The sequence below is a fragment of the Fusarium phalaenopsidis genome (assembly GCF_050370095.1).
Source record: "Fusarium phalaenopsidis strain FUZ10S chromosome Unknown contig_32292, whole genome shotgun sequence".
In the NCBI taxonomy this organism is placed as follows: domain Eukaryota; kingdom Fungi; phylum Ascomycota; class Sordariomycetes; order Hypocreales; family Nectriaceae; genus Fusarium; species Fusarium phalaenopsidis.
Genome location: NW_028145410.1, coordinates 2,976,682 through 2,991,131, shown reverse-complemented (window position 1 = coordinate 2,991,131; position 14,450 = coordinate 2,976,682). Strand labels below are relative to the sequence as shown.

Genomic DNA, 14,450 nt, shown 5'->3' with positions numbered 1-14,450 from the left:
CCCTAGCTGAAAGAAAGACACTCACCCCTGTACAACATGTCACTGACGGTGGATGCGGTGGGGAACTCAGGGAGCTCTCAGCGGGTTGCGGGCTGGTTGCCGGCCAACTCGACCTCTTTTGACCAATCACGGGCCACCTACATCAAGCTCCTTCATCAATGTGGGTCGCCGATCTCGACCCATGTCCTACGTCAACGTGGGTTCGAGCTTCCCACTTCCCTTCTTCAAACCTGGGCAAAGGAGGCCTCCTGGATCTCGAAAGCTCCGTACCACGTTTTCTCTCTTGCACATTCGCCCCAAACACCATCTCGAATTCAGGCTGTGCTCCTTCACCGCAGCTGATACGTACGCGCTTTCACACCGACAGAGCAGAGCTACCTCGTTGAGCGGGGTTGATTTGACACTGCCCTCTTTGAAGCAAAGGTTCTTCGCTACGCGCTCTACCCGGCTCGTCCGTTCGTCTTCTCTTCGTCCGTTCCTTTCGCCCTCGTGTCACATCGCGGGTTATCTATCAATTTGAATCGCGAGAAGCTTCAGCAGATATGGTTTGTGAGTAACCACGACTTTACTACCTACGTATAACCTTTTCGCCTGCATCTCGCGCCGTTCCCGTTTCCAAGGCACGACATAGAGCCGTCTAGAACGTGCCCCAAGTACCCCAGGTCCATGGGAGAGATCGGCAACTTGTAAATGTTGCATCTTCCATCCTCTTTATCCATCCCATCGTCCCCCTTCTTCCCATTCCGACACTACAGTACCACACCCCCCAGAAAAACGCCCGACCCCTCCCAAGTGTGAGTCCCAAGCTGCTAGCTAGCTTCCTCTCTCCACGGGTCCGGGGCGCCACTCACGGGCACAACTTGCACAAGCGAGAGAGAGCCCATCTTCGTTTGAGCCAAATCTTGGCCAACCCTTCAAACCCTTCTCCTCCCTTACTCCCCAATCCTATCCTACGGACACGGGAACGGGAAAGGCAACCGCATCAAACGATACCCCCGACCCTGCAGAGTGAAGCGATCTGAGCCATCGAATTGAGTGAGTAGGACCACTGGCGAACAGTGTCCATTCCCTTGCTTGAGCCTTGCCTTTGAGTTCTTTCAGCTTTGGGCACTGGCTCTCTTTCATCCTTACTGAGGCGTCTCTCCCTCGTCCTGTCATTCATCCCCAGCCCTACTTTCGCCCTCTCTCCATCCCTTTGCAAGCGCCAGCCCCTTCGGGCCATCTTGTCTACAAACTTCAATTCCGCAGATCACACGAGGCGCAGCAGGTTGGTCCCTTTCACAAACGCAGCCAAGAAGTCCCTTGCTGGCCCAGACCTGGGCCTAGTCAGCCCAGCAGCCAGCCTTGTTCGGTTGCTTTCCTGTTTGAGACAAGAGGTCTTTGTGCTGCTCATCTACCCTCTGCTGTTGGTCCCAAGCATCTTGTTCTGCTTAATTGCTTGTTGTGCCCTCTTGGCTTGTTTTCAATCGCATAAACGATTTCATTTATTGACTATGCCGGTGCCTTGATTCACCATCAACAGCTCTTCCATCCTTCAACCATTACATCAGACGTCAAATGTCTAGCAGGTCTTCGCACGCGGCCGACGAGAACTCGCCGCTCATCGCCAATGGCGGTGCCTCGTCGGCCCTCCAAGATACCCTCGGCCATGTCCATGGCAATGGCAATGGCAACGGTCACATCAGCCTCAGCCGAGGCTCGAGCACCATGACCTTTCTCTTCGACTCGAAGCATACACCGGGTCTCGACAACCAGAACTTTGCCTTGAGGCAGCTCGCCTACTCATGGCATGTCACCAAGGTTACACTTCTTAGCAGTATGTTTGCGCTCGACTTGAAAACGCACTTGGTCGAATGCGACTGACTCTTCATCACAGGCTATGTCAATTTCCTCCTGGTTATGGTTCCCATTGGCATTGTTGCCGGCAAGCTGGGCTGGAATTCCACCGCCGTCTTCACTATCAATTTCTTCGCCATCATCCCCCTCGCCGCCGTCCTTTCGTTTGCCACCGAAGAGATCTCTTTGAAGCTGGGTGAAACAATGGGTGGTCTGCTGAATGCTACTTTTGGAAACGCCGTCGAACTGATTGTGCGACTCACCCCTCGAGAACTTTGGGCTGGATTCAAGATGCTAACTATATGCACAGGTCAGCATTGTTGCGCTCAAGGAAAAGCAAATCGACATTGTTCAGGCCTCGATGCTCGGATCGATTCTTTCTAACCTTTTGCTCGTGATGGGCATGTGCTTCCTGTTTGGCGGTATGATCCATCGCGGTCAGACTGGCAATGGTACAGAGCAGGTCTTCTCTTCGGCTACTGCTCAGACTACGTGCTCGCTCATGACTCTCTCGTCTGCTTCGCTTATCATTCCCGCTGCTGTATGTCCCCAGTTTCAAACGCTGGAAATCAACCGACTAATATTTGGTGTAGTTGTACGCTGTTCTTGACCAGGGCGGCTCCAGGGACAAGGATCAGAGCATCCTTACTCTGTCGCGCGGAACCGCCATCATTCTGCTTCTGCTCTACGTCCTTTACCTCGTCTTCCAGCTTCGCACCCACAGCAACCTTTTCGATGCCGAGAACCAGAACGCTGGTGGCGAGGGCGAGGAGCCTGAGGAGCCTACCCTCGGCACTATCAGCGCTGTCGCCGTCCTTGTTGTCACCACCATCCTGGTAGCCATCTGCGCCGACTACCTCGTTGGAAGCATTGATAACCTTGTCGAGACATCGGGCATCAGCAGGGCCTTTATCGGTTTGATTTTGATCCCTATCGTTGGAAACGCCGCCGAACACGTTACCGCTGTCGTTGTTGCTGTCCGGGACAAGATGGACCTGGCCATGGGTGTTGCCATTGGCTCCAGCATCCAGATCGCTCTTCTCGTCACTCCTTTCCTTGTCATTGTTGGCTGGATCATTGGCTCTGATATGAGCCTTCACTTTGAGACCTGTAAGTTTTGGACAACCTGCAGTTGTACGAAATGTTGGATTCTAACACCGTCTAGTCCAAACCGTTGCCTTTTCCGTGTCCGTTCTTGTCGTCACCTACACCGTCCAGGACGGCAAGTCCAACTATCTCGAAGGCGCTATGCTTCTCGGTCTCTACGCCATTATCGCCTTGGCCTTCCTTGTCACTCCTAGTGGCATCATCGACGGCAAGATTGGCGCCTAGATTATATCACCCGTTCAACCTTTTTCCATAACCGATATTACCACACTTCAACCATGTGTCTCTGGATACCGGGCGATGTTGGATGCTCCGCAGCTACTTGCGAAATTGGGCCTAAACTGGGCAGTAAGGATGGTTCTCAGAAATACGAGACCGCTAGCCACAAGTTTGCCCACAATAATTCGAGCCGAATTTTTCATATTTGTATTACTAGGATCAGACAGTCCTCTGGATAGGACTGAAAAACTGAAAACAATGAGATTCAAAGAGGGGAGGGGGAGGATTGTGGAAGGGGAGAAGAAGAAGAGGGATTACTGTCGCTGTCGCGCATTTTCGTTATGTCAAAAGAGGGAGAAGGAGAGGGTTCATGATACTAACTGTTTAGTCGTAGTCCGCATGCTTTGCAACCGCTTTTCCTTCATGTTTATATCATTGGACTGCAAGGTCGCCAAGAGGCGACGAGTACGAAGGATAGCTCAAATAGGAATCAAAAGCATTAAAAAGACTTCAATCGTACTCACTAATGTTCTTGGGCAGCTTGTCTAGCTGGATGTGATAAATTGTCTTGAGACGCTTCGAGATATCCTCGATCGGTCGGTATCATTAATGAACCAATACTTTTTCACATTTATCTTTCCTTGTATAGAGATAGAACCACGAGTTGATTGGGCAGTGAACCACAACAAGCCTGACGGTAGAGGGACTGGCTTGAGGGTATACACATGAATGGACCTACTTGCAGACATAGCCATCGAGGCGCTTACACTGGATCGAATGAGGGCCTGTGTACATGTCGAACCGAGCATAGACCTATTGGATGGTGGTGTTTTTCATTCATTCATTCACACGACCAGACAAAGGAAACCATATCTGGAAGCCTTGATCACTGAGTCTGCACGGCGTCGAGGTGGATGCAAAGTTTAATGCAACGGTGGCGCCGAGGATATATGCTCTCGTCTTTGTTTCTATTCCAAATAGGCAACGCAGGTATCTCTCTATGATCAGATGGTGGGCTTGGACATGGGCGCAATGATGCCCTGCTTCATGAGCACGCGAGGCTTGGTGCTCTCCTGGAACGTCTCCTTTGTCATCCACTCGGGGCCGACGGGCAGACGCAGGGAGCGCTCGTACTGCTGGCGGGACTCGAAGGGGTGAGGGAGTTGCGAGGCGAGGTAGCGGTCGTTCTGAGTTGTTTGTTAGTGTTGGTTCTTGAAGAACAAAGGGATACGAGTCTTACCTTTTTGATCCGCTTCTCGTTGATTATCACCTTGTCCAGCTTGGCATCCTTACGGTCCTTCTTCTTGATGCCCTCGACCTTTGTCAGGAACCGGCCCTGATGCCGCTTCTTCTCCTTTTCGCTCACGCCGTCACCGACCCATGAGCCCCAACCAGGGAGAGTATTATCAATGACCTTGTCATCGTCCTCTTCAGCAACGTCTGCCTTTTCACGCTCAAATTCGCCGACAACGTCCTCGCCCGCAAAGGCACGCGCCACCATCTCCTGGTCGCGGATCGCGAGAGGGAGATGCTGGTCAGTGTCGGATTCGGCATCTGAAGCTTCCTCGTCGGGCTTGGACTTGCTCTTTGACTTGCGGGAAGAGGCGACGATGACGTTGGATGAGAGGTCGAGGTCGCCGACGTTGGCTGCCGACTGGCCCTTCTTCTTGCGGCGGGTTTCACCGCGGGACCAGGCGCCTGCGGTTGATGAGACGGTTCGAGAGGAGTCGAGGGATGTGATGTTGGGGATGGCAGGGTTGCTGGCAGCTCCGTTGGTAGTTATCACCACATCGTCGTCGTCGTCCTCTTCTGTTGACTTTTGCTTCTTGGCAGCCTGCGTTGGCTTCTCGAAAGCTGGCTTGAACGCCTGACCCTCGGCGGCGCCGTACTGTCGACGGCCCACCTCCTCCATCTCCTCATCGCCGTCGCCATCAAACTCCTCGCCATCAAGCTCTCGTCGGATCTGGCGGATGAGAGCGTCGTTGGCCTCCTTCTTGGCAGCCTCGGCTTTTTGCATAAACTTCATGCTCATGAGACCCTTCTGCGGCACATCTTCCTCCTCCTCAAGAGCCGCCAGCTGTCGCCGCAGTGAAGCATCACCGTTGTCAGAGTCGCTATCAGATGATGAAGACTCATCGGAGCCACCGGCGCGGCCCTCTTTCCTCCGCCGGAGCTCCTCATCCTTGCGGGCCATCTCTGTCAGACCAGCCCGGAAGTCGTCGTCCCATACGGCTCGCTTCGTCTTGGAGCCGATCTTGGCCCACTTGCTCTCCTTGTGCCGCTGTCCAACGCGTTCAAGCGCACGACGGCGGTCCTGAGCCAGGCGCTCTTCATCAGAGTCGATCTCGCCAGCCTCCTCCATGGCCTCCTTGGTAGCCATCTCGTCACGCTCGCGCTGCTTCCTGTGTACGCGGTGGTAGGCCTTGCTCTTGATCTTCTTGATGCGCTTGGCCCTCTTGGCCTCGCGCGAGTTGAGCTCACGCTCCATACGCTTCCTGGCCAGCACCTCCTTGCGCGTGAGCTCGTTACCCTCCTCGTCGTACTCCTTCTCCTTAGGTTTCTGGGGCTTGTCCATGGTCAGACCGCTCTGCTCCATGATGGACATGATGGCGGATTCGAGCTCGTTGCTTGGGTTCGAAGTGGTCAGGGGTCGAATTTCAGTTGTATCCAGACCAGCAGTGGCCGAGTTTTGTGGCAGAGGGAACACCAAGTGCTCTGCTCTTCGGTTCTGCTTGACTGTGTCGTTCCACCGGTCCAGTGTCTCGTTTGTCTTTTCGTAGGCGGCGCTCCGGTCCAGGCGGTCCTGTTGACGCTTTGCTAGGGGGACATCCAGCTTTTTGGCAGCACCGGGGCGCTTCTCCTTCTCCTCTTTGTTCATGAGCTTCATCGACTTCTTGACGTTGGCGTCGCTGATGCCTGAGAGTCCCAGGTCGCTTAGGCTGATCTTGGTTTTTGATTTGGACTTGTCCTCCTCGTTGTCCTTCTGACCACCGTAACCCTTGATCAACCCCTGAAGAGCTTCTAGCTTCTCTGGGTTGGCTTCTTGATCTTCATAATCGCTGTCGTCCTCGTCGTCATCCTCATCCTCTTCCTCGTCTGAAGCATCGTCATCGGATTCTGAAGAACCAGACTGGTCCTTTCCCTCAGGCTCTTCGTCCGAATCTTCTTCAAACTGGTCGAGCGCTGTTGCTAGGTCAATGGCGTCTTCACCAAGTGTCTGACCCTCGTCGTCCTGGGAATCATCTTCTGAATCGTCATCCTTTTCAATGTCAGCTTAGGCACATGCTGTTCAGCTCGTGAGGGGAACTACCTCTTGATGTGTCGACTTGCTCCCACGGAATGTGTATCCCTGAAACTTTTCCTCGTCGCTATCACCAAACGCCTCGTCACTCTCAATCTCAGAGTCCTCATCGTCTTCTCTCAGACCGCCTAGCCGCCACTCATTACCCTCACTGTCGCTTCCGTCCTCAGCACCACCATCGGCGGGTCCACTGGGCCTCTTGACCTTTTTTCTCTGGGGCTCATCCTCCTCCTCTTCCTCGTCCTCCTCGTCGTCTTCGTCTCGGCCGTGTTTCCTCTCGCCCTCGATGTCGGCGTCGAGCTGCCTCACGCGGGGGGTCAGCTTCTGCCGGGGCGCAAAGTTTTCCTGGGCAATGCCAAAGGCGTTGAGGGCGTTCTTTTGCGAGCGCGCCTTGGACTTTTTGTTGTTTCCGGTATTTTTGGCCTTGGGATTGGCCAGGAGTGATCGGCCGTGAGCCTGACGTCCGCCCATTTTTGCTGTTGTTGTAAAGTTGGCGGCTCGTAAATGTGCCTGCCTTGCTCCAATACCTCTGACACTTTTTTCGCCAATATTTTCTGCCGTTCCAAAAAGTTTGGGCGGTGAAGCGACCCTTGGCTTGGCGGGGCCGACCTTGGCCGGTGGGGGCACTTACGGAGATGCGGCCTATCACTGGCGCCTTATTCCCTAATTAGCTCCTTCGGTCCTGTCAAGGGTGATCCACCCCACGCGGACCTCGACCGGCGCCGAACCCCGAAAAGCACCATCGCATGGTCGAATTTAATATTTGGTTCGTGGTTCGTGGTCCTCGTATGACCGATTGACTGACAGACAGATTGACAGCACAGGCAATTGGGCCACCGCCTTATCTTCCACCTCTCCCCTCCAATTCCCTCTTTCCCTCCATCATCCTCAATTGCCCTGTTTTGCTCGCAATCATGGCGTCCTTCGCCCCCGGGTTCCGGAGGTTATTCCTCCAGGCCTCAGCCTCGGCGCCATCCAAGTTCTTCGTCTGCAACCAGTGCCTCCGGGGAGCTGCCCCGCGGACCATGCCCTCCCGCATTCTCAACCTTGTCCAGTCTCGCTCCTACGCCGATGCTGCCCTCCGCAAGCCTCTGGGCACCGTCGCCGAGCAGGTCTCTGCGCGCGCCGCCCCCTCCGTCTCCCAAGCTGCCAAGAAGGCATGGCCTGAGACCACACACAAGGGCGTTGGTTACTGGCTCATTGGCAGCGCTGTTAGTGTCTTTGGTATCGTCGTCTTTGGTGGCCTGACAAGATTGACCGAGTCTGGGTATGAATTGTACTCCTAAACATCCTCTATGCTGTATCTGACCTGATCCAGCCTGAGCATCACTGAATGGAAACCCGTCACCGGTTCGCTCCCCCCCATGTCCCAAGCCGACTGGGAGTCCGAGTTCGAAAAGTACCGCGCCTCGCCCGAGTTCAAGCTCCTCAACCCTCACATGGACCTCGAAGAATTCAAAAAGATCTACTTTATGGAGTGGTTCCATCGTGTCTGGGGCCGCTTCATCGGCATGTCGTTCGTCCTGCCCACCGTCTACTTCATCGCTCGCCGCAAGGTCACCCCCAGGATGGCCTTTAACCTCGCTGGAATCTCTGCTCTCATCGGTTTCCAGGGCATTATCGGCTGGTGGATGGTCAAGTCTGGCCTCAAGGATGACCTGTTTGCTCCCGGATCTCACCCCCGTGTCTCCCAGTATCGCCTGACCACCCATCTTGCGACCGCTTTTATCTGCTACTCTTGGATGCTCCTCTCTGGTCTCTTTGTCCTGCGCAACAATGTCTGGATGGCCAACCCCGAGGTTGGTATGAAGGCTATCAAGGCCATGTCCAACCCTGGCCTCCGCAACTTCCGCCGTGCTGTCTTCGCTGTTGCCGCTCTCACCTTCATCACCGCTATGTCTGGTGGCCTTGTCGCCGGCCTCGACGCTGGCCTCATCTACAACGAGTTCCCCAAGATGGGTCTGGGCCTATTCCCCCCCAAGAAGGAGCTCTGGGACAAGTTCTACTCGCGCAAGGAGGACCACTCTGACCTCTGGTGGCGCAACATGCTCGAGAACCCCAGCACCGTCCAGATGAACCACCGCATCCTCGCCGTGTCCACCTTCTGCTCCATCGTCAGCCTGTTCATCTTTGCGCGCACGAGGCGCATAAAACCCATACTTCCGCGGAACTGCAAGCGTGGTTCCACCGGCCTGCTCCACATCGTCTCGTTCCAGGTCGCTCTCGGCATCAGCACACTCATCTACATGGTCCCCATCTCACTGGCCGCCGCTCACCAGGCCGGCAGCTTGGGTGTCCTGACCGTTGCCCTCATGTTGGCGTACAGGCTGCACGTCCCCAAGCCCACCCTCCGTCTGCTCGAGCAGCGGCTGAAGCAGATGCAGCTGCGCAAGTAAACGAGATGGCATGATGGTGGTGTGATTGCACCAGAGGACGTGCTTTCACCTGTAGAATCAGAAATCGAATGTATATTATTATCAACCAACAGCACAAATGAGAACGGGAAAGAAAGGAAGGTGTGCATAGAAGAGAAGGGTGGTCTGAGTTGATCAGCCGACTTAGATCATTAGAAGCATTGTAGAAAAACTCGACTCTAGGAAGCATCTTGTTAACAAGCCCTCTAAGGCGGGACATTTCTTTTTTTTTTTTATTTCTATCTCATATGAGACTGCATCTACCGTCCAGATCTGATTTGGAGTCCCAGTGTAACATAACTTCCGTGCTCATGACATGTTCTTTCATGACATGATGCCTAGCTTCGATTTCCATTTTACTTGTGAGCTACTCATGACATGTTAGTGACTGCGCTTGAAACTAGGCCAAACAGGGGTGTGTCTTACCAATGCCCTCCTCGGGGAGAGGCTCAATGCCGACCACCTCAGCAGCCAGCTTCTTCGCATCCGCCTTGTCGTCCTTCATGAAGGGGAACGCAAGAACCTCACGGATGGTGTAGTTGTCAGTCAGGAACATGACCATTCGGTCGATACCCATTCCCCAACCACCAGTAGGAGGCAGACCGTACTCGAGAGAAGTACAGAAGTTCTCATCGATGAGCTGGGCCTCGTCGTCACCCTGGTCCTTCTGGCGGGCCTGCTCCTCGAAGCGCAGGCGCTGGTCGAAGGGGTCGTTCAACTCGGTGTAGGCGTTGGCAATCTCCTTCTTGCACACAAAGGCCTCAAATCGCTCGCAGAGACCGGGGATCTCGCGGTGGTACTTGGCCAGAGGGCTCATGACCTGAGGGTGGCCGGTGATGAAGGACGGGTTGACGCACTTCTCCTCGATGTACTCGCCGACCAGCTTGTCGATCATGCGGGCGTTGGTCAGAGGAGGTGTGCAGTCGAGCTTCATCTTCTTGAGGATGCCCCTGAGGAAGTCGTTGGTCTCCTGAGTGTGGAGCTGGTCACCGGGTGGGAACTTCTCGCCAGTCGCCTTCTCGAGCTCGGGGATCATCTCATAACGGGGCCAGGGCTTCTCCCAGTTGACCTCGTACTTCTCGCCAGACTGGGTGTGGAAGGTGGTTACGTAGCCACCGGTCAGGTACTTGACCAGGCCCGAGACCATGTCCTCGGTGATGTCCATCAGGTCGTTGACATCGGCATAGGCCTGATAGAACTCAATGGTGGTGAATTCGGGGTTGTGGGTGAGATCGGCACCCTCATTGCGGAACTGACGTCCAATCTCGTACACTCGGTTCAGGCCACCGACGACAAGCATCTTGAGGTACAGTTCAGGGGCGACACGCATATACATCTGCATGTCGTACTCGTTGTGGTGAGTGGTAAAGGGCTTGGCGGTGGCACCGCCAGCAATCTGGTTCATCATGGGAGTCTCGACCTCGACAAAGTCACGCTCGTCAAAGTAGCGGCGAATCCAAGTGATCATCTTGGATCGAGTGACGAAAACATTGCGCGACTTCTCGTTGCAGATGAGATCGAGGTATCGCTTGCGGAATCGCTGCTCGAGATCCTTGAAGCCATAGTGGTCATCAGGGAGGGCATGGAGACAAGGAGTCAGGAGAACGACCTCAGTCGCAAAGATGGACAGCTCTCCCTCCTCACCCTTCTCAATCTTGTTCTTGGGGGCAGTTCTAACTCGCATGTCAGTTTCATCTCTTATCAGCTCTCTACCGGTCTACCAACCTGCCGGGGTATCCAATAATGCCGATAATGTCACCTCGGCGAAGGTGCTCATGCTGGTCCTCGAAAGTAGGGGCGCCCTCTCGCACCTCCTGAGCCTGGCACAGGATTTGAACCTTGACGCCCTCTGTCCGGACATCGTAGAAGAGGAGCTTGGAGCCCGATGCTCGCTTGCCGTGAACTCGGGCACCGATCTGGATGATCTTGTCCTGGACGCTCTCGCCAGACTTGAGGTGGCCGTAGTCCTTGACAAAGTTTCGCAGGTCGTAGGTGACATGGAACTTGTGGGGGTAGGGGTTGGGGCTCTTGGTCTCGCGGAGCTTGTTGATGTTCCTCGATCGGATCTCGAAGTACTGGTTGGGGGTGAGATCCTTCTCGGCAGCCTCAGCACTTCCGGCCTTCTTGGGAGCGGCCACGGCGGCAGGACGAGCGGCAGCCTTCTTCTTCTTCTCCTCCTCCTTCTGGCGAGCCTTCTGGCGCTTCTTCAGCTCGGTCTTGGAGACTCGCTCGCCAGTGACCTCGTCGAGGTGCAGGTTGGCGACCTGCTCGGTCGGGGGGGCAGCCTCGTCAGCCATGATTGCGTCTGGTGTCGGTCGGTGAAGATTGAATGGCAGGAAATTCAGATCAGACGTCGAAATCTCTGCTGCCGACAAAATGAGTCAAGGTCTGCTGTTGTGACTCAGTGGAACAGAGTCAGGGCATGGGTTGGAGGGGCAGGGGAAGGAAAGAAAGTGGTTGTGCGCGCCACAATCGCGGGGTAAATTTTCAGCAGGCCATGGACCAACCAAGTGGCTCAGCCACTCACTCGATAAGAATCAAGGGAAGCATTAGAGTAGGTATCTAATTGTTAGAGACGACAACCAGCAACAGACAATTGTCAACCATGAGCGATAGCAACAGTCTTGAATATTGGTCGTATTAACACATCATGAGCAAGATATTACTACGCTCAGAGATCTTTCATCATTACGTTTATGTCACCCAAAACCCGCCCATGTCGGGCATTACGCCGTATCCTCAACTATCGGGATAACGGTCCTCCTATTCCAGGTACATAGGGTCTCCACGGACCCCTTGCATGGCCATTGTCATGTCCGCCCCATGCATGGCTCCGTTTTGCATCGCCATATTCATGTTGGGCATAGAACGGCTCATGTTAATCGCCGTCCGCCCTACGGGGCTTCCTGTCCCGTTGGGCATCATGAACCGGGGATCCTGCGCGCCTCGCTGTTGAACGGGCCCTCTCGTCCGCGGCACCTCAAGGGTCGCTTGCTGTTGAATTGGTGGTTGGGGTTTGACGGGAGAGGTGTTCATGATGGCGAAGCTGTCATCATCCTCCATCTCGGCGTCAGCGTCCTGGTCGCTGGTCTCCTCGATGGATGGTGGGCCGGTTGTAGAAGTTGTGCGAGAAGCTTGTTCGCTAGGCGCACCGTTGATGCTCGTCGTCGATAAGCGCTTGGCGAGCTGTGGTCGTTGTTGTTGTTGCGGTTGTTGAGTCTGCTGTTGTTGTGATGGCTGTTGTGGTTGCTGCGTTTGCATCTGCTGTGGTGTTTGGATCTGGGGCGGCGCTGGCGTCTGGGCTTGAGGTATCGGGTGTTGAGTGCCATTGACGGTAGGAGGTGCAGGAGTTGGGGTGGCCTGGTCCAAAGATCGTTGGGCTCCCATTCCGGTAGAGCTGGCCCTGGACGAAGCGATGACGCTCTTCCATCGCTCGATGGAGCGTGAGACTACTGAGCTGAGATCAACCTGACTGTCCTCCATTGCAAAGCCGAGCGCCTTTCCGCCATTGACTGCCTGTTCATAAGCAGCAGCAATCAACTCCCGCTCCAGGGGAACAGTAACTGGAGTCGCGAGCTTGAACTCTCTGGGTTGTTGCAGCTTGTTGAGCTGCTCAATTTGGGATCTGAGGTTGGCATTCTCTTGCTTGAGTCTGTGGTGTTGTTCTTTCATCTTCTCGGCCTCCTTGTGCTTCCTGCCCACACCGCGGGCCAATTCCAGTACCCAGAGCTCTTGTTGCCGTTGGACTGGCAATGACTCCCAGACTGTATATGCTGATTGCAGGTGTTCGTCAACCTGCGCCTCGAGCTGCTCGGCAGTCTTTTCCGCTTTTCGAACCGCCTCGCGAACGTCTCGGAAGTTGCCTGCGGATGGAGGGTACGTGAACTCTTCCATAACGGCAGTGGTGGAAGAGGTACATGTAATCTTCCAGGCTCGGAATTCTTCCTTGAAAAAGGCTTGGAGCGCGTCGAACTCGCGCTGACCGGGAGATTGGACGGACCATGATGTCGATGTGGGATGCTGAGTGGACGAGAAGAGGGTCGGGGGCGGCTGCAGGCATTGGAGGGTAAGGGCAGGGAAGTCGAGGGAGAGGGGGTCGAAGTCGAACGGCATCGAGTTGTTGTCGAGCTGCACCCTGCCGTCAAGTTAGCTTTAGTCTGGCAAACAGCGCGCGCCACCGAAGCACGGGAGAGATTGATTTGACGTACTTGGCCGCCCTCCAAGAGCTGAGGAGCTCCCGTAGTGCGAGCTCCGCAGCCCGTGCCGTGTCCATGGCATCCGACAGCTTCTGTTTGACGTCGAATTGGACCTTTTGAATGGCCTGCTTGCTCACGGTGCGCTGCATGCTGGGCCGCTTCATGGGCTCGGGTGTGGCGTCGCTCTCCCAGCTACCTCTCTTGGGGATATCATTCATGACTCCCGTCGCCTCCCAGGTCGGCTGGAAGGGGCCTGAATACTTCATGGTCGTATCAACTACGAGCTGGTTCTCCTTGACAATTGCGGGCGATCGGAACCCGTCGCTTTCGGGGATGGGCGTGTCCTTCTTGACAGCTCCCTTGGGGGTTCCCACCGGAGTCGAGGCATCCCGCCTCCCGCCCAGCGAACCTCGCGGCTGCCGTCTTGTGATACCGCCGCGCAGCTTCCTGATAGCGTCGACATCGTGGATGCCATCTGGGGGCTTCGGGTTCTTCTCCTTGATGTACAGATCGAGATGGCGGCCGAGCGAGGACGAGGTGAAGGCTTGACCGCAATAGGGGCAGTTCTTGTCTTTAGGGGCGCCAACTTTTGGGATGCTCGAGTCGGTGGTCTGGGGCGTGGAATCGGGCATGGTGGACAAGCTTCAGGGATGGGACGAGAACAGGAGAGAGGATGGATAAAATGAGAGAGCGAGAGAGAAAAATGTCACAAAAAAACGAGCGTGGGAAATGGAGGCCTCGATACTACAAGAGAGTAAATAGCGACTGCGGCTCCAGTTGGGGAGCTGTACAGGCGTGAATCATAAGGAGCGAGCGAAAAAAGGTCGATCGAATAGAAGCAACGAGCGTGGTTGGGGTCGAGACCTCCAAAAGGGGACGGGGGGTAAATGGACGGGGAAGAGGCACGAGACGAGCCGAGCTTTAAAGTCGTAGTTGGAACATGAGACGAGGAGAAGGAGGGATAAAAGAAAAGAGAGAGACTCGAAGAGAGAGTGTGAGAGAGAGAGAGAGAGATACGGTAGAGACGAGAGAGGGACTAAAGGGGAAGCCTGTTCTGGTATCGCTGGGTTTAATTATTCTTTTTTTTTTCCTACCCTTCCATTTTAAAATAAAGCCTCCTCCATTTTCAGGGGCGGATCCAACAAAGGTCCATCCATCTCATTCCCCCCAAAAATGGAGTGGAGGGCTCCAAGGGACCCCCAGATTGGCGCCGTTAGCACCGACGGAACCCCTGACGTTTAGTGGCCGTCCCGCCGCCTGGATGTCTCTCCCGTCGCTCGCTTAGCGCTGATCGACCACTCTAAGAGGCCAGTCCTAGCGCCGCCGGGACTCTGTGTCGATGCGTCCTGGGATCGTGGTAGGGCAGTTGGCTCTTCT

At 55.0% G+C, this 14,450-nt stretch overlaps 5 protein-coding genes across 5 annotated transcripts; 2 read left to right on the top strand and 3 right to left on the bottom strand.

Moving 5' to 3' along the window:
- Nucleotides 1–1,557: 1,557 nt before the first annotated feature.
- Nucleotides 1,558–3,168, top strand: LRP88_05185 (Sodium/calcium exchanger protein-domain-containing protein; the record flags this gene model as incomplete). The annotated part of the gene is made up of 5 exons (XM_083241744.1): nucleotides 1,558–1,816; nucleotides 1,877–2,088; nucleotides 2,147–2,377; nucleotides 2,430–2,946; nucleotides 3,002–3,168. The coding sequence occupies 5 exons, from the start codon at nucleotides 1,558–1,560 to the stop codon at nucleotides 3,166–3,168; spliced, it is 1,386 nt and encodes a 461-aa protein (XP_083102892.1).
- Nucleotides 3,169–4,166: 998 nt separating this feature from the next.
- Nucleotides 4,167–6,934, bottom strand: LRP88_05184 (Utp14 protein-domain-containing protein; the record flags this gene model as incomplete). Its single annotated transcript, XM_083241743.1, has 3 exons — nucleotides 4,167–4,349; nucleotides 4,403–6,421; nucleotides 6,473–6,934. The coding sequence occupies 3 exons, from the start codon at nucleotides 6,932–6,934 to the stop codon at nucleotides 4,167–4,169; spliced, it is 2,664 nt and encodes an 887-aa protein (XP_083102891.1).
- A 443-nt stretch (nucleotides 6,935–7,377) lies between these two features.
- On the top strand, nucleotides 7,378–8,859 carry LRP88_05183 (cytochrome oxidase assembly protein-domain-containing protein; the record flags this gene model as incomplete). The annotated part of the gene is made up of 2 exons (XM_083241742.1): nucleotides 7,378–7,730; nucleotides 7,782–8,859. 2 exons carry the CDS (start codon nucleotides 7,378–7,380, stop codon nucleotides 8,857–8,859), a joined length of 1,431 nt encoding a protein of 476 aa, XP_083102890.1.
- A 374-nt stretch (nucleotides 8,860–9,233) lies between these two features.
- On the bottom strand, nucleotides 9,234–11,174 carry LRP88_05182 (lysine--tRNA ligase KRS1; the record flags this gene model as incomplete). Its single annotated transcript, XM_083241741.1, has 3 exons — nucleotides 9,234–9,244; nucleotides 9,304–10,550; nucleotides 10,603–11,174. 3 exons carry the CDS (start codon nucleotides 11,172–11,174, stop codon nucleotides 9,234–9,236), a joined length of 1,830 nt encoding a protein of 609 aa, XP_083102889.1.
- A 466-nt stretch (nucleotides 11,175–11,640) lies between these two features.
- LRP88_05181 (uncharacterized protein) lies at nucleotides 11,641–13,705 on the bottom strand (the record flags this gene model as incomplete). Its single annotated transcript, XM_083241740.1, has 2 exons — nucleotides 11,641–13,012; nucleotides 13,086–13,705. 2 exons carry the CDS (start codon nucleotides 13,703–13,705, stop codon nucleotides 11,641–11,643), a joined length of 1,992 nt encoding a protein of 663 aa, XP_083102888.1.
- Between the last annotated feature and the right edge of the window lie 745 nt (nucleotides 13,706–14,450).